General features: G+C 41.3%; 1 protein-coding gene across 3 annotated transcripts in view; it reads right to left on the bottom strand.

The window, feature by feature from the left end:
* PIEZO2 (piezo type mechanosensitive ion channel component 2) overlaps positions 1 to 27752 on the bottom strand; it is a 460107-nt gene that overhangs the window by 122390 nt on the left and 309965 nt on the right. For 2 of the 3 annotated variants that reach the window (XM_062201352.1, XM_062201350.1), the window contains exons 8-10: positions 6263 to 6425; positions 3566 to 3685; positions 285 to 323 (exon numbers count right to left, since the gene is read on the bottom strand). In XM_062201352.1, coding sequence (XP_062057336.1) covers positions 285 to 323; positions 3566 to 3685; positions 6263 to 6425 — 322 coding nt within the window. The remainder of the gene's footprint in view (positions 1 to 284; positions 324 to 3565; positions 3686 to 6262; positions 6426 to 27752) is intronic. The other variant, XM_062201351.1, reaches the window with a different exon arrangement.

Here is a 27752-nt window from a genome sequence, read left to right as displayed (position 1 = left end):
TTAAATTCTGTCATGGGCATGGAGTTACAGAACAAAAGTATTTTTAAGAAGCCCCCAGAATTTTCTAAATTTTAAATATATTTCCCTTGATTATATTCAATCTCATGTCATACATGTTGGTGTTCTAACAGCAATAAGCCACATATAATTTCTGCACAAAAATAACTAAAAAGCTTATGGAAATTTTATAGATCCATAAACTGTACACCTATGATCTAATTTCATTTCTGTCACTTTTGCATCACTTACATAAGCAGATATGATAATTCTAAGGATATACTAACATCAGATGGCTTGTAGTCATCTTGGGTCATGGATAAAAGCTGCAAAAAGCAATGCAGGACAGCATGTTAATAAGTAAGCTAGAAGCATTGTGTTTATACATATCTATTAAGTTTTACTGTAATACATACCAATTCTCTTTAGTCAGGTGGATGCTAGTATGTTAAAGTAGCCATGCAAGATATAAAGGATGTTGCAGACTATTGCAAAATTTTCCAGGTTGTGATATCAACTGTTAATTATAGCAGCAAATAAGTGACCATACACCACATGACTATTAAAGTTGTTATGCTTTTCCAGTGTTTTATTTAATACATAAGCTACCCTGGTTTTTATGCTCAAGAATCCTTTGAGACATCTGCAGAATTTTAAAAGTATTTGCTTTTCAAGAAAGAAGAGATTCCTAATAAAGAGAAATTGTACTGTGTTTTGATATTATTTTAAAATTTTCATACTCTCAACAATAAAATAATTATTGTACGATGACAATTTTTAAGTGTATCAGTGTCAGGTTGTTTTGAATTCTCCCAAATACTAACTAGCACAGCAAATAAAAATGATTTTGCAACATTTTTTGGGTCAAGATTCATTTATATTCTTAAAAGTCACAGAAGGATCCAAAGCTCTTTTATTTATGTATTACCATACTAGAAATAAAATCAAGACATGTAACACATGCCTTGGTTAACATAAACCTTAACATAAATAAATGATGCAAGTACATATATTTTCAAGAAGAAACACCCTCAAACTAGTGAAATGCAGAGAGTATCATTGTTTTGCATATTTGCTTATCTTTTTACTGTCTGGCTTAAAGGAAGACAACTGTATTCTATATCTGTTTCTGCATTCAGTTTGCTGCGATATGTTCTGGTTGAAGTGTCAAGAAAATTTGGCTTCCCTGAGGTATGCAGTTGGAAATGGAAGGAATATGCTAATAGTCTATCCAGATAACAGTGCATACTATGAAACTCAACCCATCGAAGTTTCGAGAAGGTTGGCTGAAAAGAGGACTCTGAAACCACATCAAAGAGCTTTCCATACTTGTGTCACATACACCCACTAATGCGCCCTTCACCTCCTATGGGTCTTCTGCCCACAAGCTGCACCATCAGGCAGTGGAGATTTGGAAGTGTTTGGGTCAGTGAGTTTTACAGCCCTACCAAATATAGTCCATTTCACTTCAAAATACTTTAACAAGCATGCTTGTTAACACTATTCTGACTTCATCAGAACGTTTCAAAATATTGGGGAGTTTTCAAGTTCTCTAGGGTGGACACAAGTTTCCAAAATTCTAATTTTTACTCAAATGCTCAAACTCCTTTGGTGGCAACAAATGCTGCCCGTTGGTTGCCTCAGAGCGATGGCCTCACTTCATTTATTTTCAAGCAGTTGTCTGACAAATGCCCGGATCTGAATAGCTAAAACCTGTCCATTGCTGCTATTCCAGGTAAAAGTGATCTTCCATGGAAACATGGCAAGGACCCATGATGCCTTCAATGAGTCCCCACTCAGCACTGGGACAGTTGTCATATTCCAAGTCCTGCATTTTGTCACATAGAGACAAAGAAGTGCACTCCAGTTTGAGAGTTAAGAAAATTAACACAGCCATGCATTACTTAACCACAGGGATACTGTCCAAGAATTGTGTTGCTAGACAATTTTGTCCCTTATCTACACACTTGGGCTGTCTGGTACAGCCTATTACCTTCAGGCTACAAGCCAGTACAGCCTACTACTGTACTAAATACTGTAGGTAACTGTAACACAATGGTATTTATGTGTCTAAGCACAGAAAGGGTAAAGTAAAAAAGCTGTAACAGACAGAACAAATGGTACCCCTGTATAAGGCATTTAGCATGAATGGAGCTTGCAGGACTGGAAGTGGCATTGGGTGAGTGAGAGAGTGGTGAGTGAGTGCGAGGGCCTAGGGCATTGCTCTACACTGCTGTAGACCTTATCAATACTGAACACTCAGTCCACACTAAATTCATCTGGAAAGTTTTTCCTTTCTTCAAAATCTGCAGTTTTATTTACCCCAGCATCACCACAAACACGTGAGTAATGTGCTGTGTTATGTGATGACAGCCATGGCGTCATAGGAATTTTTTAGCTAGGTTCATGTGTGCGACCTGTTATTGACATCATATTTGCAGCATGACTGTAACTCTTTCTGGCTTGGGAAGGGTTTTCTTAAGCAAAACCAGCCTTTTGGTTTTATTTCTGTGTGTGATTGGCAGTGAAGGACTTGTGCACAATCACCACTGTGCAGCTGGTACCTCAGCCTTGGCTGGTGCACAGACCTTTGCTTTGTCCTATCAGGCAAAGATCTTCAGTATTAACACAGACACAGTTGTGACCTTGGGGACACAGGGTCACAGGCTCTCTAGAGATCCTCAGGCCTCAGTTTGAAAACGGCTGCCCTATCCTGCTGACAGGTGCACAGTTTATCCTGAAACCTGGGTCCATGAGAGACAGACAAGAGTCCCTGAAAACCCTCAGGAGGCTCAGGGTGCCATCGCTGCTCCATGATGCAATGTGGTCACTCCCTTCAGCAGCTGAGTTGCGGGTCACCCTCTTTCAGCACATGATAGCAACTCTGAGAAGTGGACTCTGTGTCCTGCTGCCAAATAAACCAGAAAATCCACTCCTCAGTTGTCCACCTGGGAGAATCTACTCAGTTCTCCTCCCTGCTGGGAGACAAAACATCGACCCCATGCAAGAACAGTCAATCACCATTGCACTGAGTTGAGTTCAACATGGCCAGTGATCAAAATGTTATATGAACTGTGTATTATGTAGTACATATAACTCAGATGGTATCTGCCTGTACTCATTTTTCTGGTCAATACACACAGTTGCCTAAACCAATGAGAGAATTTTCATCACATTAATACATACTGGGTCCTGTCTGAGTGTGTATGGGAATTATTACAATGACCAACTATGCCAACAGATTGCTTTTTTATTTTTTTTTTGCTTGAAATACAGAATTGTTCTTCAAAGATTAAGATTTTTTTTTTAAGGTTTACGAGACTTGTGTGGGAAGCAATGGAACATGAGTGGTGTTCTCGTAGGGTTTGATGGGACCATGTCATTTTCTTCAGAAGCCCAGTGTTCCCTCTGTGGAGAGAGCTCTTTGGGACTAAGCCTTCTAAATCAAGCTCTCTATGTTCTATGAGCAACCCATGTGCACGGATGTTTGATAGGGCTCATATTCAACCACACAGCACAAAATTGGAAGAATAAATTAAGAAACGGAGATCCTTTCTCCGTGGCTTACTTTTCTCTCATCGGTTGGGTAATGGGTGGCGTACCAGAGGCTCCGCCTCCTCTCAGCCGTGATCGGGATGGGGCTACAGGCCAGGGCTCTGTCCTCTTCCTTGGTCTTGTCCTCCTGCACCTGGAATCAGAACAACAGGAACAGCTCTGCTCCCAAAACAGTTGCCCAGGCAGCCTGGGCCGCCAGGAGGAAGCTTTGCGGCTCTGGCTCTAGGATTAGTTTTCAAAAACAGTGTACACAATAGATGAGCTTTCATCAAGACATTTTTTTTTTTAAATGGCAAAAATGCTGCCCTGTGATCAATAAACACATTTATATGAAGCCTCTCTGGTACTGGCATCCTATATGGCTGTCAGTTTGTGTCCTGGCTGCTCCACTTCCAATCCAGCTCTCTGCTATGGCCTGGGAAAGCAGTAGAAAATGGCCTAAGTGCTAGGGTCCCTGAACCTGCGTGGGAGACCTGGAGGAAGCTCCTGGCTCCTGTCTTCGGATTGGCCCAGCTCCCGCCATCGCGGCCATTTGGTGAATGAACCAGTGGATAGAAGACCTTTCTCTCTGTCTCTCCCTCTAATTGTCTGTAACTCTACCTCTCAAATAAATAAATGAAAATTTCTCTCTCTCTTTTTTTTAAAGATTCATTTATTTATTTGAAAGAGTTACACAGAGAGAAAAGGAGAGTCAGAGAGAGAGAGAGGTCTTCCATCCACTGGTTCACTCCCCTGGCTGCAACGGCTGGAGCTGCGCTGATCTGCCAGGAACCAGGAGCTTCTTCTGGGTCTTCCCACGTGGGTGCAGGGGCCCAAGGAATTGGGCCATCTTCCACTGCTTTCCCAGGCCATAGAAGAGGGCTGGATGGGAAGATAAGCAGCCAGGACTCGAACCGTCGCCTATATGGGATGCCAGTGCAGCAGGTGGTGACTTTACCTGCTATGCCACAGCGCCGGCCCTGAAAATCTCTTTTTTAAAAAAGAAAAGCTCCCTGATGCCTACTGAGTCCCACGCATTACAGAACATGCTGATGTTCTTAAATTGCCACAGCTTCCCAAAGGCCCTAGGAAGCAGCTCTGCAAATGGCACTTAGAGAAAGAGCTTTCAAAACAGCACACAGCTAACTGTAAGCCAGCCATTGGCACTCTTTAATTAAAATTATCTTTATTAAAGCCACCAGCATCTAGAGCCTATTAAGTGCATAAGCAAGAGCCTATCAAGTGCATAAAACAAGTGCCTGTCTAATGAGACATTGATACTGGTATAAAATTACACTAAAATTAAAATCCTTCACAAAACCCTGCAGACATTATGATTTTTGATACTGCTATTGTCTCGTGGTCTATAGCTTTGGTTGTCTTTCCTGTTCTCTCCTTGCCTGCCTTGTTCCCCAGATAGCCCCTGGCTGCCCAGGTAGAACACCACATTGGCCAGAAGGGGCCATAACACAATCTTCAATGTGTCACTGTGGATTGGAGAGACTCTTGGAGATATAATGGAGAAAATTCTAGGTACTGGGATCTGTAGATAATTTAATGTCTTAAACTAGTGTCTAGCATGTGTAAGACAGTGTTTAGAAATAGTTCTCATAGTAAGAGGGGGCTTTAAAAAGTTCATGGAAAATTGAATTAAAAGCTAAGGCACATTGTCTCCTTCTCGAAGCACCTGCTTGTCTGTTAATCCCATACGTATACACATTTATTTGTGTTTGCACAATATACATATTCACATGTATGTTTGTAGAGGAAGTAAGTACAATGAACACTTTAGTTGATTTCATTGGCTTAGTCAAATTTTAAAAGAGAATTGAAGAAAAACTAAGATGACCCTTTCAAGCCTATAACGCACTATGCACTATGTCAGTAATGGTTGTCATCAATGGTTCAAACACCTTTAATTTGTCTCTTTCCTTTGCCAATGAACTATGTAGTAGCAGAGCTCCTGACATTCAGGAGAAATAAAAGTAGACTGATGCTTTGTGCCACTGAAAGGGAAAAGACAGAAGCCACACAAGCTTTGGTATTCCCTGCCACACACACAAGTGCTATTTCCTTTGTAGCATTCCTGTAAGGACACCCTAGCCTTTGGTTGCACCAGAAGGGGAAGGGGAGTGTCTTAATCCCCACCCCTCACAACGGGATGCCCAGAAGTGTACAGGTGTGGCCAAGGGTTGGGCCCTTCTTATAGCTCCCTCAGAGGCTAGGAGAGCTGGAAGAAATATGGAAAACTTCAGTCACCATGCAGAAGAAGATCCTGGCTTTGTTGTCAAGCATCAAGCATGGCTGAGTCCAATTTGTACCATGTAGTAAGGGAAACTGTATTATTTTAGAAAATGTTTACTTAACCTAATTTTGTTCATCTGTTCATATGGGCATAATACCTCTTCATTGGAGTTATTTAGCAGCTCAAGTGAGATAACTTAAGCAGACAGCCCGGCACATGGCCTGTGATCTTGGTCTGCGCTCAGTTAACAATGACTTCTTGCTCCTCCCCAGCCTCATTCTTAGCAGCACAGGGATATGCTGGCAAGGGGAGTTAGAGGATTCATAGCTACTTAATACTCTCTGCAGAATCAGAACACTGCCACCAGCACACCCAAGTCACGCTGGAATACATGGCTGGTGAGTCAGTGGGCGTAGGAATGAACCGTTTCACCTGGCGACTCCAGGTTACTTTGCAAACAGCATCAGGAGACCTTTCCGTTCTTACCAGGGGTTCTTGTAGCCAGATCCGGATGAGAGTTGCCAGTGTGTAATACATCACCAGCAGGAGGATGGGGTTGGCGTGGTGGTACCATGACAACTCTGGGTTTACTATGATCTTCCAAGTACTGGAACAGTCTGTTTGAATGACTGATTTGATACCAAACAACCTGTTTCAAAACAAAGAAAGATGCTTTCAAAGTCCAATAAACTCTATGTTACCAATACAGAATGAAAATATTTTGTTTTCAATACATTCATGAGCCATTCCTAGGTTAATTAGTTCTATTCAATGCATTTCAACAACACTTCTATGTATATCGCTGTATCTTTAATAAATGTGGATAAAATATAGTTCATGCACATATTTCAAAATATTCTTGAAAAATGGAACTAAAAGATAATTTATCTTGGTGAAAAATATTTTTAACTCCATGCACAGTTTTTCCACAGCACACATTTTACATAACTTTTTAAAGATTCCCTCATACTATGGTATACATATTTAAATTATGTGTGTGTACATATAAAATTCTCAGGAACCTTATATCAGCTCAAAGCTCTAGCTAATATTAAAACTTTATCTATTTTAAATTTACATTTAAATTGCCAATCAGTGCTATTAAAACCATGCATTATTGAAATGCCAAGTATGTGGTAACATATTACTAAGTCCAGTGAAATGAGCAAATATTTTGTTTTTGGCTGGATTTAGCATTAGCTATTCAGTCAGTGTTGATATTATTGGATAAATATTGAAATTGGACATAGTTCTAAGCTGAGCTATGAAAGTCATATATATTATATAGTAGAATTTCTGGAAGATATATTTCTGTCAAATTGTATTTTTGGGCAATTTGATTTTTTCAAAGCTTTGCAATTAATCATTTGCTTTGAAAGAGAATTTTATGGGGCTTATTAAATTTTGAGATTGTTTATTTTTTATGATGATTTCTACTGTCTCATCAGAATGTTTCTGATTATATCATGGGAAAATAAGTAAAATATGATTTGTGCAGAAATTCATTTTGTTTTCCTAAGAAAAGATGACTAACTGAATAAAACTTTTGCATGTGAAGTGGAGTGCAACTCTTTTATGGTTTGCATCTTTTAAATTTATATCTTATATTTTTCATTCAGTTATAAAATCTTTAAGACTTTGTACCCTTCATTCTGAAAAGTATTTGCAACCCTAAATTAGAATGCAGATTTCTTGTACAAGCTATATAGAATGGAAAGCTTTTGGATTTTCAATCAAATAATTTGTATAATCTTTTGGGTTAACCTACACAGTAACTGTTAGGTACCATGTCCCCACATCTGGCACATTCACTAGGAATGATCTCACCGATCATCAAGTTTAAAAATACCTGTTTTGCCCCATCAGAAATTTAATAGTAACTTTCTGCAGCTGTGTGTAGACTTCATATCATATCAACACTTCATACCTTACCACTGATATCATAACTTATTCCAAACTGATTTTGTACATCTCTACATAAATACAGAAGAATCAAACTTGCATTTTTGTACTATCAGTATGAAGATTTTACCAAAATGGATAGAAGCTATAGAATGGCAAGTGGTTGTCCCATCTAAGGACTTTTTTTTTTTTCCTAACAAGTTATGTTGGTACTGTAAGACCTAAGATTTCTCTCTCTCTTTCTCTAACAGACTAGATTTTGTAGAAAGGACTCATATATGAGATGATAAATTCAGACTTGAAGTTTCACATCCTTTCTGGCATTGCAATTGTAAGATTTTATACAGTATCTAAACTGTTCTTTAATTTACTTGGTCTTTCAATTTTCCAGATTGGATCTGGACTTTGATAATACAAAGAAGACTGATCTCATTGTGCCTGCCCTCCAGAAACTCATTCACAGTACAACAGTGCCATTGGCTAGCTTGGTGAGAATGAGGCAGGGTTAATCCCTCTTTTTGTGGGTGTTGGGAATGGGTGCTGGAAAGAGTGAGAAGGAGAATGTCCAATGTTGACTTCATTAGTGCAAAATGACTAGATGAGTAGATGAAGTGCAAGAGAAATCCAGAAGAATTGGTGAGATCTTGCCAGATTGTGGGGTTGGGCTGGGGGAGAGAGGGTCAGAGTTGGGGCATAACGACAGTAAAGACTACTTCAATATTGATCCATCATTGGATATTTATAAACTTCTTTCTTTCTTGGTGATACCCACAGAACTACTAGTTTCTTTACTATGGTCCTTGTCTATAAAAATTTACTGAATAAAAATAGAGTTGGATTGGACAACATTAGCTAGCAAATATATGGAAAAAATTGTCTATACTGAACACATATGGACTTTTATCCTTGTCATTGTTCCCTAAACAATAAGGTATAACAATAATTTACATAGCATGTACAAGATTTTAGATATTATAAATAATCTAGAGATTATTAACAGTACCATATACAAGAAAACACATGTAGATTAAGTGCAAATACTATACCATTTCACATGAGGGGCATGAGTACTTTGGTATCCTAAAGAGAACATGAAACCAATATCCCAAAGATGGCAGGACAACTGTTTCCATCATTTTAAAATTTCTTAGTCACTAAAATCACCTGAAAATTACTACTATTACCTTAAGTCTCTCCATAGAACTATCTCTTGACTTGAGAAGTATATGATGAAAAAGCAATGAATAGTGTATTTCGATTTATTGCTTACTTGAAAACAAGAAGATAAAGCTTTTCTCTTCCATGAATGTAGCATATCCCCTTTATTTTTGGTCTGAGGCCAAGTTCTTTTGACAATATGTATGGTGCTCTCTTCCTAATGAAGACAATAGAAGGTGTGTGTATGTGTGTGTGTGTGTATGTAAACATATGGACAAGAAAAGGACGTTTTTGAGAGGATCCTATGCCAATACTTAAGGCCTCACAAACTCTTCTGTTTGCCCAAGAGTGGCTGAAGACAGGTCCTAGGTGACCAACACTTTCCAATGGAGACAGATCCAACCTTTGAGGCACACACACTTGACCTATCTTGCCATGCTCTCTATTTCACAGTCAACATTCCCATCTGCAGAAGAGATCACTTCTCTTCTTAGGAAACTACAGTGCTAAGAGTGGTCTCCTTGTCTCTAGTTTCTTTCTAGTCCACACTGTGATAGTTGCCAGGTATCTTCAGAAACCTCAAGTGCATCTTGCTACCTTCCTCTTCTTCTACAACCCAGAGAACAACCCAAGTCCTAGCAAAGCGTCCCCAAGGCAACTTCTGGTCTTCCTCCTGCCAGGTATGTAAATTTGAGTTCCACTGGATTATCGCAGCTTACCATAAAATCTTAGTGTCATTGGTCTTGCCAGGGTTCTTTCCAGTAGTTCTAACTTTTCTGGGGGTGCCAAATCAAGATAATGAAGGGTGTGTGCTTTACCCAATCCTTGGCAATTTGGATCCAAGGAGCAGACCAGGCAGGGCTTCCCAGACTTTCTGACCTCTCCCAGGACAACTCCATTGCCCTCCCCGCCTCAACCTCATCTGCATCTCTAAATATATAGGGCTCAAAAAACTCATGGAAAATACATATTATGAAAAATGCATGTGTATATCTCAAAAAGTTTTTGCACCAAAATAAAATTATATTTTAGTTTAATTTCCTGTGAATTTTTGAAGTACCCCAGTATAATTATGTATTCCCAGACAGCTGGTTTCCTGGGTGAGTCCTGCAATACGTTGGGATAGTTAGCATGCTTAGAAGGAATACATTGATATGCCAAAGAAAACTTCAGAAAGTTCATGAAAAATGGAATTAAAACATCAGAATATTTAATTCTGAAATCTGTGCATAGTCTTTTCATAACATGGATTTTCCACAAACTTTCTACAGACTCTTGAATGTCTGCTGTGACATATCCTTGGAGCTCTTAAACTGATGACAATTCATTTATGCTATAAACATCTGTTCTTTTTCATTCTTTCTTTCAGTTTGGATATTCTTTATGGTTAATATAAACCAATACTCTAAAGCCAATTCCCACTCATCTGCATTCAAATATGTCTTCTTGCTATCTTGCTGTTAGAAATTTTGGACAGGAGCAGGCTTTGTGGTGTAGTTGGTAAAGCCACTGCCTGTGATGCCAGCATCCCATATAGCCACCAATTTGAGTCTTGGCTGCTCTACTTCCAATCCAGTTCCCTGCCAATGGCCTGGGTAAAGCAGCAGAAGATGGCCCAAGTACTTGGGTCCCTGCCACCTATGTGGGAGACCCAGATGAAGCTCTTGGCTCCTGGCTTTAGCCTGGCCCAGTGCTGGCTGTTGCAGTCATTTGGGGAGTGTACTAGCTCTCCCTCTCTCTCTCTTTCTCTCCCTCTTTCAACTCAAATTTTCAAAATAAATAAAAATAAATAAATCTTAAAAAAAAGATATTCTGGACATTGCCAAGGCCTAGTTTCAAGGTCACCATGATTTATGATTTTCTCTAATTGCAATCAATCTGCCTTTAACCCCACTCCATGCCCCCAAAATTGCATTTGTTGCCCCAGCACAGATCTCTATCATCACTAGTTTATGTGCTAATTTTGTTGCTCAGTGTGATTCTAATCCTTCATGGAAGGGTATGTCTTACCCTCTTGTCTTCATGGCAGTGCTTAGTACATGATGAAGTAGTACTCAAAAGCTTATTTAATTGAGTTAGATACACCAAGAATAAGTTATACCATTAAGCTGTGGAAGGGGATGGTGATGGTGGGAGTAGAGACTAAAGAACGGCAGAGTTCTTGCTTTTAAAAGAGAGGGAGAAAGGAGGAATGGTGAAGGGTTCTGGTTATACAAACATAGTCTAGAGCTTTTAGAGAAACATGGCTGCTGCTCGAACCCCAACAGCCATGATTTCAGTGCCCTTGGCTTGAAGTAGGGACACACAACAGGAGCACTAAAATCACTAAAACCCATTTCTACAGCGATGAAGTAGAACATGAGTCGTAAGTAGAAGACCAATGTTTCTGTTCTGGGATGGACGTGTGGTACAGGTGGGGAAACCCCTGATTGCAGCACCCACATCCTGTGTCTGAGTGCGGCTCAAGTCCAGAATACCCACATCTGATCCAGCTCCTTGCTTGAGTTCCTGCCATCCAAGAGGAGAGCCAGATGGGGTTCCTAGCCCTTGAATTCAGCCTGGCTCAGTCTTGGTTGTTGCGGCCATTTGAGGAGTAAACTGGTGGATGGAAGGTGTGTGTCTGTCTTGCTCTCTTTCACTCTTTCAAATAAATAGATAAATTAATCTTTAAGAAATTATCTTTGTTCTATTTCAGTGCCAAATAAGGATCCTGAACCTTACCTTTAAAATGAGTCAATCTATAAACGCGTACAGACAAGAAATGGGCCGTGCTGTGGTGTAGCGAGTTAAGCGGCCTCCTGCATTTGAATCAGTGCCGGCATCCCTTATGGGCACTGAATCAAGTCCCAGATGTTCCACTTCTGATCCAGCTCTCTGCTATGGCCTGGGAAAGCAGTGGAAGATGGCCCAAGTGCTTGGGCCCCTGTACCCACATGGGAGACCCAGACAAAGTTCCTGGCTCCTGGCTTTGGACCAATCCAGCTGCTCTGGCCATTTCGGCTGTTTGGAGAGCCTCTCTCTCTCTCTCTCTCTCTCTCTCTCTCTCTCTCTCATCTCTATCTCTGTAACTCTGCCTTTCAAATAAATTTGTCAATTCACAGTGTTTTTGTTAAACCAAGATTTTGGGTTTATAATGAACGAACAGAGATTCAAATGCCCAACAGGAACAAAATAGGAAGCAGACTGAGTGAATCCTTCAAGATGGCACAGCTGCACATTGCTCAGGATGCCGTGTATAAATGCTCACCCCACACTTGGGGAAAAGGACATCAGGGCAGGAAGCGTCTCTCGCCGTGTCACTCAAGTCATTCTTCCAGCACAGGTCCAATCAGGCAATTGATTCCCCAGCTCTGGTGCTCCATGGGCTCCTTGCAGATGTTCCTCCCCCTCCCCCCCCCTCCCGGGAGCACTTACCCTGCCCCTTATTTGATCCCTCTGAGCACTTGTAACATCTGACCGCATATGGTGATGCCGAACCAGAGCACACTCATTTCTGCTTGCACATGTTGGCAGATTTATAAAACCTCCACCTGTTTTCAGGCTCTCTCCAGACCACATCTGCTTGGTCTCTACAGGAACCCAGCCATTTGCAAGAAATACGTAATACTGAAACTAATGCCACACTCTAAATGAAAGTTAATTGTGGCAAAATCCTTATAAAAAGGACCATTTTACCATGTTTAAGTGTACAAGGGGTCTTCAAAAAGCTCGTGGAACATGCATATTATGAAATAAGTAGATTGCAAACATTTTTGGCATAAAAATAAACTTATCTTTAAATTCCATTTTCCCAGGAACTTTTCTGAAATCCTCTCTTATGGTTCAGTGGTATTAAGTATATTCACATTGTTGTTCATTAATCTCCACAGTTTTTTTTTTCTTTTTAATCTGTAAAACCTATACCCACTAAGCAGCAACTTCCTTCTCCCAACTCCTCAACCCCAGGAAAGCACCACTCCACTCTCTAGCCTATGAATTTCACTACTGGGTAACTCACAGGCATGGAATCATAGAGTATTTGTCTTTAGGTAAGTAGCTTATTTCATTTAGTTCAATGTCCTCGAGGTCCATCCATGTTATAGCATGTATCAGAATCTCATTTTAATCCATTTAAAGACCAAATAATAGTTTGTTGCTTGTATATATTGATATGGGGGAATCAGGCAAGAAGATTTTCCACTCTTATACACAGCTCTCCACTCTTTACATGTCACTTCAGTACATGTACTTTCCCATGATGGTCACATGGAAGTTAAACTCTACATGGAGGCACCATAAAACTCCCAGAAAACCTCATGTATACTAAACCCTGACCAAACCTCACTTCACTTGTAAATTTGTAAAACCACTCCCTGCTCCATAAAAGAGACTTCTACATGTGGAAGTGGCCCTTTTGCCCTTGCTGTTGGTCCTTCTCTGGCCTCCTGCCCTGCATTCTCCCAGCAGGTTGCTCTTTGTGTGAGTTGACAAGCTCACACCTGAATGGGTACTCACTTTTTCACTTTAAACAAATCCTGCTTTCACTTGTGCACAGTATGTATGCTTCTACATTGAATTCGTATCTCTGTGGAGGCAAGAACTTGGATTGTGAGACTTAAGGTACATATTCCCGTAATGTTATCATGTTTTATTTATCCTTTCACTCATCATTGGCACTCCTACCTTTAGATTGCTGTGAATTGTGCTGCTATGAATATCTCTTCAAGACCTGACTTGCAATTCTTCTAGGTATATATCCGGAATTGTTGGATCTGTTTGACATGCAGTTGGAATTGTTGGATCAAATGGTAAATGTACTTTAAAGTTTTGCAGGAACTACTATGCTGGCTTCCACAGTGGCTTCACCATTTTACCTTCCCACCAGCAGTACACAGAACTCCCATCTGTCCACACCCTCACACTGGCACTTGTCACTTTATGTTTTCTGAGAGTAGCCATCCTAATTAGTATGAGGTGGAACATCCCAATTCTAACCTAGCCTTTTCTTCTCCAGAGCTTAGAGCTCCTTATGGCCCAGGCCTCCTACACAGAGTTAAATGCTTCAGCTAAGTGGGCATCATTAGCCAGCTAGAATGGTCCAGAGCAATTAGCTTAATAAAAGTCAAAAGCAAGTGTTAAATCCACTTATGAAGCCAGGGAATATATTCTTTCCAAGCAGCATAAAATGGTTAGTTTGGGGGAAATAATACTCTAGAGAAAACACCTTTTAGTAATCTCATTTTTGACTTCACATTCTTTCATTGCAATCAAGGAGGAAATGAATGGAGGAAGAAATGGAAAGGGAAGTAGTGCAGGAGAGGCAGGTGGCTCTTTGCAGTTTTAGGGCTGGAGTACAAAATACAGGGTCTAGGTCAGAAACCAGACTCTAAAGAGGGGCAGTTTGCTTATGCTCCTTTAACTGGACTGAGAGAGAAGTTGCTGCCTTGTGAACCCTCCAAGGAACACAGGGATTGCTATTCTGGTAGTAATTTCCCTGGAAAGGATTTTGCCAACAGGCCCCAAGGATCACAAGGCTCCCTAGGGAGCATTCCCAAGAGGAGTATTCAAAAGGTTGAGCAAACAAAAGAAATCTAATGAACCAGTCTTTGGCCATGATCACAGACCACTAAGACACAGTCAACTGATGCAGTTGAGGTCTTAGCAGGGAAGAGCCTTGAAAAAACCAAGTGGTAAAGCTTCACTTCTGTAGGAAAATCCTAGTGGAGAAGAAAATGTGCAGCCTTTAGGTTTAATTGTGTTTGAAGGTGTAAAGCTAGCAAGAACCACAGCTGCCCAGAGAGGGTCTTTGGAGGCTTAGTTTTTTTAAACAAACACAGATAGCCTGAAAAAACTTGGAGAACTAATTGTGGGGGAAATTGCCTGGCACCTAATAATCAACTTTTCTTTTTCCATCCCCTGCCCACTCTCTCTCCACCCTAATGGTAACAAAACAGGGGGTTTATCTTCATAGCTTACAATAAATGAAGATTCATGTATATATTCTAGTTAATATTTTTAATATTCTATGCAATATTTTTCATTTAAAACATCTCTTAAATGAAACTGCCTTAGTATGAACTCACAATAAAGTTGAAAAAATACCAGAGGCTGTAATGAGGTGGAGCCCCTTGCCCCTTATGCCTTTGATGTCTGCTTCATCAGGCCCCAGAATCTCTTCTTTAGCTTGTAGTTGCTTTGTAAAGATGGACTCATTGAGTCAAGGGAGTGACAGCAGGGTAGAGCGAGAGACCCTGAGTTACAGACTTGAATTACCCTTATGGTTAACATAGTTATCATCTCCTCTATTCTGAGAGCCTTGGAGGAACTCACAGGGCCCCTCCCAAGAAAGAACTACCCAATCTACTCTTGGGCAGAGTAGAAGCCCACCTTGGCCATTCCAAAGGAAACATGCTTGTTCCTATCACTGATCAATCAAAGGAAGGCCACATGCCCTGTGGACCAATCAGGCCCACAGATGAGTTGATCATGCACTGCTCATTCCCAACCTTGAACTAGGAGTCACTGCACATAATCTCTCGGGGAGTTCTGGGTTGAGTTTTAGCTGCCTGCCTGATTCCTCTTTCTGTGCTTTGCAGTAAATACCTGCTTTTTTTCCACCACCCCAATGTCAGATGTCAGTGACTGGACCCAATTTTGGGTTCTATAGCAACTCCTCCAACCAGTTTTGGTAGTGTTCAGTCAAGAAACCTGATATGGACTCACATCCTGTCTGTATTATTACCTTTAGGGCCTTGAGTGTGGCATGTAACCACCTTAAACGTCAATTTCCTCATTGGGAAAATGAGGATAGTAAATAACACATATCCTTAGGGATTGTGAGGATTGGAAGTGGTGAGCATAAAACATTAAAAACACTTCTGACGTCAATTCAATTTAGAATCGTTGAAATAAGGTCTGGAAATTTCCCATCTAAAACTAGATTGCAAGCTACATGGTGATTAGACAGCGACCAAATTTCTTATATCACAAATTTTACTATCTTGTATGAAAGTATAGATGTGGGTAGTTCAAGTCAGAATGATATGTCTATTTGTTGGACAGCAGTATACCTAGATAATATCTGCAGATATATGAATGAAAAACAAATGGAGAACAGTCTCTTAATGTTATATTGAAGCTATAATCTAAATAAGTATGTGTACTTTCTTGAATATACTCCCTCTATATACAGGGAAAATTAACTCCAAATTTCTATGCAGTTTTACAGCTCACTAGTGGGACTTCTAGGTGATGCTGAGTCCTTTCCTACATTTCAGGATATAGCTACTTCTAGACACATGAAGTTGTACCTGATAAACTTAAGTGGAGTAATACTGTAATAAGTGCAGTGAAATCTCTTGTTAGGAAATAGGGCATATGGGAAACAAACCACAGACAATGACTGTGGTCATTATCAAACTCTATAGATGGGACAGATATTTGGCACAGTGGCCAACATGCTGCTTGGGACATCTGCATGTCATATCAGAGTGCCTGCATTCCAGTACCAGCTCCAATTCTCACTCTAGCTTCCTGCTAAAGTGGTGGGTCAAGTACTCGGATCCCTGCTACTCACATGGAAGACCTGAATTGAGTTCTGTGCTCCTAGTTTTGGCCTGGCACAACCCTGGCTGTTGCAAGCATTTGAGCATTTGGGAAGTTAAGTAACAGATGGAAGATTCTCTCTCTGTCTCTCTCTCTTGTTCTCTGCATGTGTGTCTGCCTTTCAGATAAAATGGAAATGAATAAATAAAATAAATTTTTTGAAAAAAAGAAAAACCCAATATAGGAACTGGGAATATGTCCCATGCGACAGACAAGAAAGTCTCATGCTGGCAACCCCTGGTTCTTCTCTATGGCTCCGTGGAAGGCACTTTGTTGTCCACTGCCTCTCATGGCCCGTTGCTCTGACCTCTGCCAATCTGAATCTATCCATTTTCCGACTCCCCTCACCTGATGCGCCTGTTTGACATTTTGATGTAGTTGACATAGCTATTCCTCATTTAACCACAGATCACAATGCCTCAAATCATGAACCTTATGTTTGCATCCTGCGTCTTGAAATAGATCGTGCACTCCTTCAAGGCACATATCCTGTATTTCTTAGCAGCTTCCAAACACAATAGTTTTCTGTACACAGCCTGTGCTCAGAAGCACTACCACAGTGGCCCTGGAGGTAGCTTTGTTAATCAGTCTGATAAAAATAATCGGCATTAGTAATCAAACATTACAGACTTTAGATTTCAGTTGCACAATCAATGCAAATAATAAGGGTGAGGACATAAGTATTGCAAATATATTCAAATAAGAAAGTGATATTGCCTGTTCCTTTGATCAGTTTTTAACATCCATTGCTTTGTCCATGTCTAATGGGTCACTTAAGAAAAAGCCCAAAGATGATTAATTCCAACATGGTTAGATAGGGGACCAAGTAAACAGGTGTTTTTTCCCTTTCTTTCTGTGTTCACTATACATTGGTGGCACCCTATCATGCTCCTTCTCTCCTGGTCACAAGTTTTGGCTGCAGCATCAGATAGAACTTCTATACCACACATCTCTGAGGAAACACAGTCTATGGAATCTCTCTTCCAGATCTTTCATTTGTAGAGCCACGTTTCTACTTGGAATCATTCTTTTGCCTGAAGACCACCCTTTAGTAATTTCTGGAGTGCTGATCTGCTGGTGCCAAATTCAGTTTTTGTTGTCAAAGAATAACCTTATTTGACCCTCAGTTTTTTGCACCTCCATCCTTGAATACAGAAGAATAGGTTCATGTTTTCTGTTTTGTTTATCTTTCAGAACTTCAATATGATTGTCTTAGTGCTTTTCAATGTGCATCATTTCTGCGGAGGAGGTTGTGACAATCCCCACGGCCCAAACCTGCCTTCCAAAAAAGCAAAAAAAAAACCATGACTTTGTCACTTAGAGCCAAAGTCCCCTAAAAAGACCCACAGTGGCTGAAGCCTGCATCCCTATGATGACATTTAGTTCATTATAATATCAGTAAAATAAATCACCTTGGCTGACACTCCCACTCACCATACAGCTGGCACCAAGACACTTCTAAGATTTCCAAAGAGGGGCAAGAAATGGACAGTTCTAGTGCCCCACCCCCAAAGTCCACCCTGTATGAATACTCAATTAAGTCCCGCCCCAGGCACCATCCCTTATGCTTCCAGATCAGTAAAGGAACAGCCCTGAACCTTGTTGATGGCAGCTCACTCTCTCCAGAGCCTGCACTCCCTCCTCTGTGTGTTCTTCTGTTTTGAATAAATCTTGCTTCCTGCTCACCCTTACCTATGTCTGCTCTTTGAAATCTTTCTCACATGGAAACCAGACCCGGACCATGCCTAGCCAGGGGTCACCTCCAACACCACCTACCCTCCTAGCTCCACAGAAGGACAGTGATCTGGTTAACAGAATATAATAACATAACATCTGAATAATAAATGAATAATATCTGAGTAACAATGATCTGAATAACAAATATCTGAATGATAAATATCTGCTTTGCAAACAACCCACACATAAAAATTAATGACTGCACCTTACTTCATTTTCTCTCTTCTTCCCTCATTTCAGGTACAACCTAAAAGTTTGCCAGGTCACTGGCATCAGGAAGTACTAATCAGACATTATCATGTTTTTCCCAAGAGATTCTACCTACAGCACATCCTTTCTCCTTCCCTGCCTCTCAGCATAATCAGTGTGTACCCCACATAAACACACATCTTCTGTTCTCTCCTTCCATGCTCCATCTTTCTGGAACTCTTACTAAAGAATCTCAGGAAAACTTCTCCTTTTACTCTCTTTTTATAGGATTTGTAAGCTCTAAAAAGTGACTTACATACTAGATTACAATTACAGTAGTGCTAGTGTAAGCTTATATCAGGGAAAAACAGAGTTACATATTTTATGGATATATATATATATATATATATATATATACTTTATGAACATTCTATGAAATGAATATAACAACAACTTCCATCATCTTCTTAAGTGTGTTTCTTAAGTTATCCCTGAGGCTCATTTTAAAAATTCCTGTCCATTGTGGCTGATATGTTTGCAAAATATAATAAAAAAGATGTTGTAGGAAAAGGACTGTATGCTGGATATTACCATCATGCCACACAGCTAGATAAGTATTGAACATTTTCTCTCAATTTCTGGTTGCAATTTGTTGAAAATCTGTCCAACAATGCATGGGCCAGTACCGATCTGTGACTGTGAGCAGCAGTGACTTGGAGGAGTATATGTAAGCCTCTCAGAATATTGTCAACAGGGGCAGGCATTTGGCATAGCAGTTAAGATGCTGGTTGGGACACCTGTGTCCCACAGAGTGCTTAGGTTTGAGTCCTGGCTCTGCTTCTGATCCAGTTTCTTGCTAATGCAGATCCTGGGAGACTGTGGTATTGGCTCAAGTAGTTGGGTTCCTGAGTCTTACATGGGAGCCCCAAAATGAGTTCCCAGCTCCTGGCTTTGGTCTGTCTAGGCACTGGTTGTTGTGGGCATCTGGGGAATGAGTCAGTGGATGGGAGATCTCTGTCTCTCTTTTTTAATTAATTAAGTCATCAATTAACTAATTTAAAAATTTTTAAAAGAATATTGTCAGTAGTCTCATTAAAGGTTTACTCATCTCTAATATTTATAGTTACATCACTCAAAATAAGCAGATAAAACCTCTTTTTCTAATTGTGACTTTCTTGAAATTGCCTCTATAATTGATAATGGTAATGGAAATTCTCTTTACAGGAGGGGGTTGGTGCTGACAAATATCTTTGAGCAAACACAGAAACCAATCTCCTGGTGAGCATTGTGCCCTCAGGGTTTCTGGCAGTGGCTCCCTGACAAGGAATGCTGGCTCAGCCAGACACTGGGTCCTTCCTACCAGGGCACAGACCCTGAAAAGTGTACAAGGAGCCAGGTGAGGGTCTGTTGGCCTCCCACCAGCCTAGTGGCGTAGTTCTGGGTGAAGAAGGAGTGAACCGACTGACTAGAGAACACACTAGGAGCAGCTAGCTTACCTCATTTCTTGTTGGATATTATTCACATTTCTCTTTGCCACTTTGTTTATTATGTACAGCTTGGGAAATTCTAAATTGCTAATGACTGCCTACTTGCCAAGTTTCTAGAATGGAGGACTAGGAAACTAACATGTATATCAATCCCAAGTAAGTCAGTGGCTCCACAGGCCTTTGGAACTCAGCTGGATTGAAATCTGTGATCTTCTTACATATTGTACAGGCCACTATTTTACAGTAAGGTGAACATGCCTTAATATTAAGATGACTTCATTAGCAAGCAACACTTTTTCATGATTCCCAAAGTATTTAGGATATTTCCTGGCTTTGAAGCTGTTATCAGGAACATGGATTCCATTATTAAGTAACATATAGAGAGGTACAGAATTTGCACCGACCCTGGGAAATTCGTTGCTTAAACAGAAATAACCCAATTCCAAAGGAACAAAGTGCATGGTGAAATAAAGTGGGGAGGAGGGAGATAAACGTAACTGTCATCAACAGCAAGGTGAAGGACAGATGCCAACAGGATAGAGCCCATCCTCTAACTGTCACAGGGGAAACTAACCCCACAACAATGCCAGCAACGAAAGAGACTGAACTGAAACAGAAGTAAAATGACCTGAACATTTTTAAGTTTGATGTAAGGACAGGACTTTATCAAGCATACACATAGGTACCGATGGTTTACTTTGAACAATAGCATTCTACCACACGGGATTCTGCTGGCTTTAAGAGAAAGGAAAGAAAAACGGGTGGCATCGCCAAAAGCCTTGCATATTGTTCTTCTCTCCTCTCCCTTCCTCATCGAATGCTGCTCTGAAGTGTGGCAGGATCACTGCCCTGCGCCTGTGTTGTGCTACCTATGTTTGCATCTGCAAGTAGTGCATACCATTATTCTATGAACTTAACCTTAGACAAATGGTCACATTTCTATTTATTCTTACTCAATACACAATACAGTTCATTTTAATTCCTGAGTAGCATTTCATTGCATTAATAAGTCACAGACTTCTTGAGGAATCCAGCATGAGGGAATAATTTATAGGAGTAGAAAGATACAGGGATCATTAATTTGTGTGGGGAAGATGTATTTAAAGTAACGGCAACGAGGTGGCCAGTTAAGCTGTCTGTGTCTCACATCAGAGTGCCTAGCTCTGATTCCTGTCTCTGGCTTCTGATTCCAGTTTCCTGCTAGTGTGCACCAGTAGCAGATTGGTGATGGCTCAAGTAGTTGAGTCCCTTTCATCCACAGAGGAGACCTGGACGGAGTTCCCAGCTCCTGGCTTCAGCCTCCTGCTGGGGGCTGTTGCAAACATCTGGGGAGTAGACCACTGGATTGCAGCTCTCTCTGCTTGTTTCTCTGCCTTTTGAAAAAAAAAAGTTTTTAAATAACATAAAGACAGCATAAAGGTGACTTAAAGACCTCATTATTGCAACCACAGTTGTGGCGTAGCACATTAAGCCATATCTGGGAGTGTGTTCAAGTCCCAGCTGCTCCACTTCCAATCCAGATCCCTGTTAATGAGCCTGGGAAGGCAGTGGAAGATGGCCCAAAAACTTGGGCCTCTGCCACTCATGTAGGAGACAGGATGAAGTTCCATACTTTTGCCTTTGACATGGCCCAGCAGTGTCTGTTGTGGGCATTTAGAGAGTGAACCAGTGGACAGAGGATTGCTCTCTCTCTCTGTTGTTCTGACTTTCAAATAGATAAGTAAGTAAGTCTTAAAAACAAGACTTCTGGCTGGCGCCGCAGCTCACTAGGCTAATCCTCCACCTGCGGCAGCGATACCCCGGATTCTGTCCCAGTTGTTCCTCTTCCAGTCCAGCTCTCTGCTGTGCCCCGGGAGGGCAGTGGAGGATTGCCCATGTACTTGGGCCCTGCACTTGCATGGGAGACCAGGAGGAAGCACCTGGCTCCTGGCTTCAGATTGGCACAGCGTGCTGGCCACAGCAGTCTTTGGGGGGTGAACCAATGGAAGGAAGACCTTTCTCTCGGTCTCTCTCACTGTCTAACTCTGCCTGTCAAAAAACAAAAACAAAAAACAAAACAAAACAAAACAAAACAAACAAAAGACTTCATTATTTTCAGTCCCATCCCACCTGCAGGTTTCTCTATTGGAGAGTTTCAAAACTTCTTCAGGTTTTTTGTCTTACTTAGACAAATTATTGCATAGGTACATCCATGAATATTTAAATATTTTTCAAATGTATTTATTTATCTATTTTGCACAAGAAGAAGAGAGAAAGAAACTCCATCTGCTGGTTTACTCCCCAGATTCTCAGGTTGAAGATAACAGCTGAGAATTCAACTGGATCTCCCACCTTTGAGCAGAGACTCAACTATTCCAGACGTCACCTGTTGAATTCTAGAGTGAGCAACAACAGTAAGCTGGAATCAGGAGCAGAGCAGGGACTTCAATCCAAGCAAACAGCATCTTAACTACTGCACCAAACATTTGCCCCATTATCGAGGAGGTTTACTGAGCATTGGCACTAATGGTACAAAGCTGAATTTCAAATGCCCAATATGAAGGAATGTCTCTGTAAGTAATCTATCCCTGGATATTAGGGAACACTATGCAGCCACTGAAATAACAAACAATTTCTGTCAATCCGTCTTATCTATGTTATCTCTATTGCTGACACAGACAAAGTTTCATGGCATATTTTAAACTTGTTCTTTCAAACTTTACAATGACTTTAGATATACAGAAAAGTTGAAAATGTAGTACAAAGAATCCTGCTATGCATCCTCTCATGTTTTTCTTGTTTTTGATGACCTGGATAGTTTTTGAGTACAGATCTAGTATTCTGAAGAATGTCCCTTCGATTAGATTTGTTTGCTTTCTCGTCGATGATCAGCCAGGGGTTAAGGATTTGGGGTGGAAGTAGACAGAGGGCAGGTGCCCTTTTCACCACATCAGGCCCAGGACACAGTTTGTCTGAATGACTTCTAGAGCCTCAGCGTGGCTGCCTGTCTGAGCTAACATATGTCAGTTTCTCCACTGTAAGGCTACTTTCCCCCTTTCCATATTATACACTTTGGGAGAAAGTCACTTTGCATGGTTCACACTCAAGGGGGCAAGAAGCTATGAATTAATTGGAATTTTTCCCTATGGAGAACTGTCTCTTACCTTCCACTTATTTGTTTACTTAACTATTAATTTATACCAGTGCGGACCATGAGTATATATTTTATACCTTGGGTTTTACTCTAACACTGTGTTATTGGTTTTGTTCAAATTGTTCCATTTTTGACTATTAGGAGCTCTATTAGTTTGCTCTTGTATTCATTTGACAAGACAATTGTTTTTCCAGCACTACAAAATGCTCCAGATTCATTTTTAGGTTCCCTTTCCAAGACTTAATCTCTACTATTTCTCCAAGGGGCCCCTGTTATAGAAATCAAGATCTGAACACTAGGTGTGCTCATTGCTACTGGGTGCCATTGCTACCAGGCCCTCTCAGCTGGGAGAGGAAGAAAATCCATGTACATATACACATATCTGTATAGGATTTTGTGTGCCACTGTCCATATCTCAATTCAGATTATCATGAGTTCATCCTACTGACTCCAATCCTAATCGGTTATCTATTATTTTAGCCTTACTCCTTGCCTACCTGTAACTTCCCTCTCAACTAGTGAGAAACCTCCTGCCACATTTGTCTCCATTTTCTAACTTGTTTAATCTCAGTGAATTGTAAAGTGATTTCAGAATTGCTAACCTGTGCCTCCGTGGAAAGTGATTCTGTTAACTAAGGCACAGTGCTCACGTACGGTTCCCTTTGTCATTAGTCTTCCATCTCCGCTCCTTTCCAAAGTGATCTAAGCTAGCACTGTTCTATTTCCGTGAGTGAGTGACATCAGACACACATAACACAGCTAGATTCTTTCCCACAGTCTGCATTCCATCTGAGCTCCTAATTGAACCCGGGTAAATCTGCATAAGTAAGGTTTACTCCGCATACTGTAAAGTTCACAAAACTTTAATTTTTCGACAAATGCAGAGTGTCATGCCTCCATCACCACATTATCATATGCAATAATTTCACTGTCCTAAAACATCTTTGCTTCACTCACTCAGACTTCCACCACTCCTCTCCCCAAACATCTGGCAACCACTGATCTGTTCACCGTCTCCATGCTCTGCCTTTCCCAGAATGTCAGAGAGTACAAATGGAATCACACTCGGTGTAGCCTTTTCAGATTGGCTTTTTCACTTAGCAATATTAAATTAAGATTTATACTCCCAACCTCACTCTGACCTACGCGTATGTTCTTATGTGTATATATACACACACAGGACAGGCGTTGGCAAGTACATCTGTCATTGGCCTCAGTTATCACTAGTGGAAGAGAACAAATGGAAGGAGGGAAGCTTCCAACTTTATTCTATGTTTTTCTGAATGGTTATGACTTTTTCCCAATGAACATGCATTTATCCACATAATTTTGAAGGTTACTTTAAAAAATAGGCAATTTTCTGCTTTATTTGGTTCCCTACTTTGTTCATGGTCTTGCGTACTTCTTGGATTTTCATTTCTATAATCGATACAATGATTTTTGATGAACAGCACATTTAAAGCAAAAATAGCATTTTACCAATGTTTTAATGTTAAAAAAGTTAAGCTTTCCTTGCTGAGACATACATTTGTTTCCTTTCCTTTTTTTCTCTCTCTCTGCTCTCCACCCCTCCCCCTTTGTTTTTCTTTCTTTTGTATTATCTCCCCCTGAAGCTCAGTTGGCATTAGAAGGCCAACAGATAACATACAAGGCTTACAAAGAATTTTCCAGAGACAGCTTTCCAGAAAACAAGAAATGACAGAAAGGGATTGCACCAACTGGCATCACAGATTTTGCAGTAATCACAGATAAAGACCACTACAACCTTCAGACAAGGCCACGGTCACATATTCTTGTCTTTTCCCTGATCAGTAACAGCTCCAATACGATGTCAGCTTAGGGAGCTAGCTAACTGTTAGGGGTTTCTTGGTGTATATCAGTTGAATAAAAGCTTTAATCACTATTTTTCTCTTCAAAACAAAAATTAATTTCTGGAAAACCCAGAAGATAAACAGAGCAAGCATGGTGGCACAGGGGGTTAAGCTATCCTACATCGCATATTAGTACCAGTTTGAGTCCTGGCTACTCTGCCAGGTCACTATATGAGCAGAGTTTTTTAAGGAAAAAAGACAGAGAAAGTATAAAATACTGCTATCCTAAGATAGGTTTAGCATTGAATAAATCTGCACAAACTCTTAATAACATAATGGCTTTTAATTACTATAAAACCAACCTTGTAGATAGTCATGTGACACCTAACTTCAAAGTTTAATAGTTTGAGACAGGATCTTGAAGTATTATTTAATATAAACTTGTTCCCATCCATCTAAAAATTTTGCTTTTTATTTAAAATTTAAATTTAAAATTGTTCTACAACTTAAGGTTGCTAGAGTTTGGATGCCCACTGAATATATTGAATATGGGGCAATAAAATTCTTCAAAATAAGAAACTGAAATTGAAATTCCACCTGCCCTGTAGGAAGTCCTATTTTAGCATAAACGTGGAGACTGTGGCGTATTTCTCTTCAATTAAGGAGATTCGCTGTTTTCCTTCCATGGTTTCCTAACGGCTCTGGAGAAACTGCGACCTGAAGGTAAAAAGCACACAGCCAGGATATGTTCCCGGTGCATCATAGAATTATTGCAAAGGATGTGAGACACTGGTCCCCAGAGGGGATGCTGGACCTCATGGTGGTGAACCACACACGCTTGCTCTTCTCACCAAACACTTAGGCTGGTGACAGCAGCAGGCAGGTGACAATCTCGGTCATACATTTAGAGAAACTCCCTCTGCAATCTGAGCAGCTGTGAAAACACCAAAGCCTTACAAAACTCGCCCTGCCCTCAATATCCAAGACCCCAGGTTCCATCTCATTCTAACAGTGCCAGCGGGTAAAGGTACTGGAGCAGCAGCAGCCGCTGCTACACACAGCATAGGAGCTCTGCCAGGCACTTGCTCTTTCTGCCTTCTCTCCTCTCTCAGGGCACAGGGCGGGATGTCTCAGCGGGAATCACTGGGGGGTCTTTAAAGCACCCCCAGGCCCCGCCCCAGATCTACAGGAAGGCTGAAGGCAGCACATTTTCCAGTCTCCTGCTGGGTTTTTGCTTCAATGGGAGGGAGTTAGAGTAACCTGTCTGTGACCACAGCTGCTGCAGGGGGTGAGTCCACAGCACCCACTGTATGGGAGTGAAGCAAGCTGCAAGGACACCCCCTCCCCTGGGGCTTCACGAGACAGCCTCACTACTTACACAGGCTTTAACCAAACCCTGCCAGCTTTGCAGCTCTCGGGACACCCACATCCTACTTTCTCCCGAGCTTTGGGTCAAACGTGCCTTCTTTTCCCCAGTTTGGAGCCTCGAGACTCATTTACATAAATGCATCTGCAAGATGTTTGGAGGACCCATTCGTCTGCACGCGCCTCATAAACTCATCCTTGGCCTGGCTTGCAGCCCTCACTCTTGTCTACTGCCTGCCCCCAGAGCTGAGTAAGAAAGCAGGACTGGGCAGTGACTCCGAGTTAGGTTTGAGTTCACACTCTATCATGGGACTTGGGTAAATCACTTATTTACACCTCTTAGTTTTCCCATCTTTAAAATGGGGATAATAAAATAAACCTATCCTTAGAGAATCATATAATAATAATCAACAATAGTAAATCTTAACTCTATCATCATTATGAATCCAGGCCCACTACATGAAGCAGGTGTGTGATTTCCTTTCCTCCTGCTTCTTCGTGGCATCACAGAGCCTTCCTGGGAGAAGCAGTAGAGGGACTGAATCTTGGTCAGGTACCAGGAACTTCACAGCCACACCTGTGTTCCTACCTCATTGATTCCAGGAGGTAGGGATCAGGCAACCAACTGCAGTGCAGAGAAGCCCCCAGCCCCACGAGCTCAGAGGCTGGCAGGCCCCAGGGAGAGCACAGGCCTATCTGAATCGAGAGGCCTTCCCTTCCCTATGAAGGAAACACCCCTGGAACAAATGAGGAAATGGGATTAAAAGATAAGCTTTTTGGGCTGGTGCCGCGGCTCAATAGGCTAATCCTCCGCCTTGCGGCGCTGGCACACCAGGTTCTAGTCCCGGTCAGGGCGCTGGATTCTGTCCCGGTTGCCCCTCTTCCAGGCCAGCCCTCTGCTGTGGCCCGGGAGTGCAGTGGAGGATGGCCCAGGTCCTTGGGCTCTGCACCCGCATGGGAGACCAGGATGAGCACCTGGCTCCTGCTTTCAGTGCCATGCGCCGGCCGCAGCGCACCAGCCACGGCGGCCATTGGAGGGTGAACCAACGGCAAAAAGGAAGACCTTTCTCTCTGTCTCTCTCTCATTGTCCACTCTGCCTGTCAAAAAAAAAAAAAATAAGCTTTTTGGTGCAAAAAAAAATCTTGAAATCTATGCATACGAGAGTCTTCAGATGGTCCATGGAAAATGTGTATGATGAAATAAATAAGTATAGACTCAAAATTCTTTGCCCCCAAATAAACCATATCTTCTAGTTAAACTTTCTATGAACTTTCTTTCTTTTTTTAAAAAATTTGAGATGCAGAGACAAAAAGATGGGCGGAGACATAAAGAACTCCCATCCATTGGGTCACTTCTCAAATGCCCCACAACAGCTGGGGCTGGGCCATGTCAAAGCCAGCAAATAGGAATTCAATCCAGGTGTCCCATATGGGTATCAGCAACCCAATTACTTGGGTCATCACGGCTGACTCCCAGGCTGTGGACTAGCAGGAAGCTGGATTTAGGAGCTGGAGCCAACTATTGAAACTAGTCACTCCAAGGTGGGACACTGGCATCTTAACCACTAAGCTAAATGCCCATCCCCATTTTCCACGAAGTATCCTTTAGC

The sequence above is a fragment of the Lepus europaeus genome, chromosome 9 (genome assembly GCF_033115175.1).
Source record: "Lepus europaeus isolate LE1 chromosome 9, mLepTim1.pri, whole genome shotgun sequence".
Classification (NCBI taxonomy): domain Eukaryota; kingdom Metazoa; phylum Chordata; class Mammalia; order Lagomorpha; family Leporidae; genus Lepus; species Lepus europaeus.
Note: the sequence above shows the minus strand (reverse complement) of the source record. Positions and strands in the feature narration are given on the sequence as shown.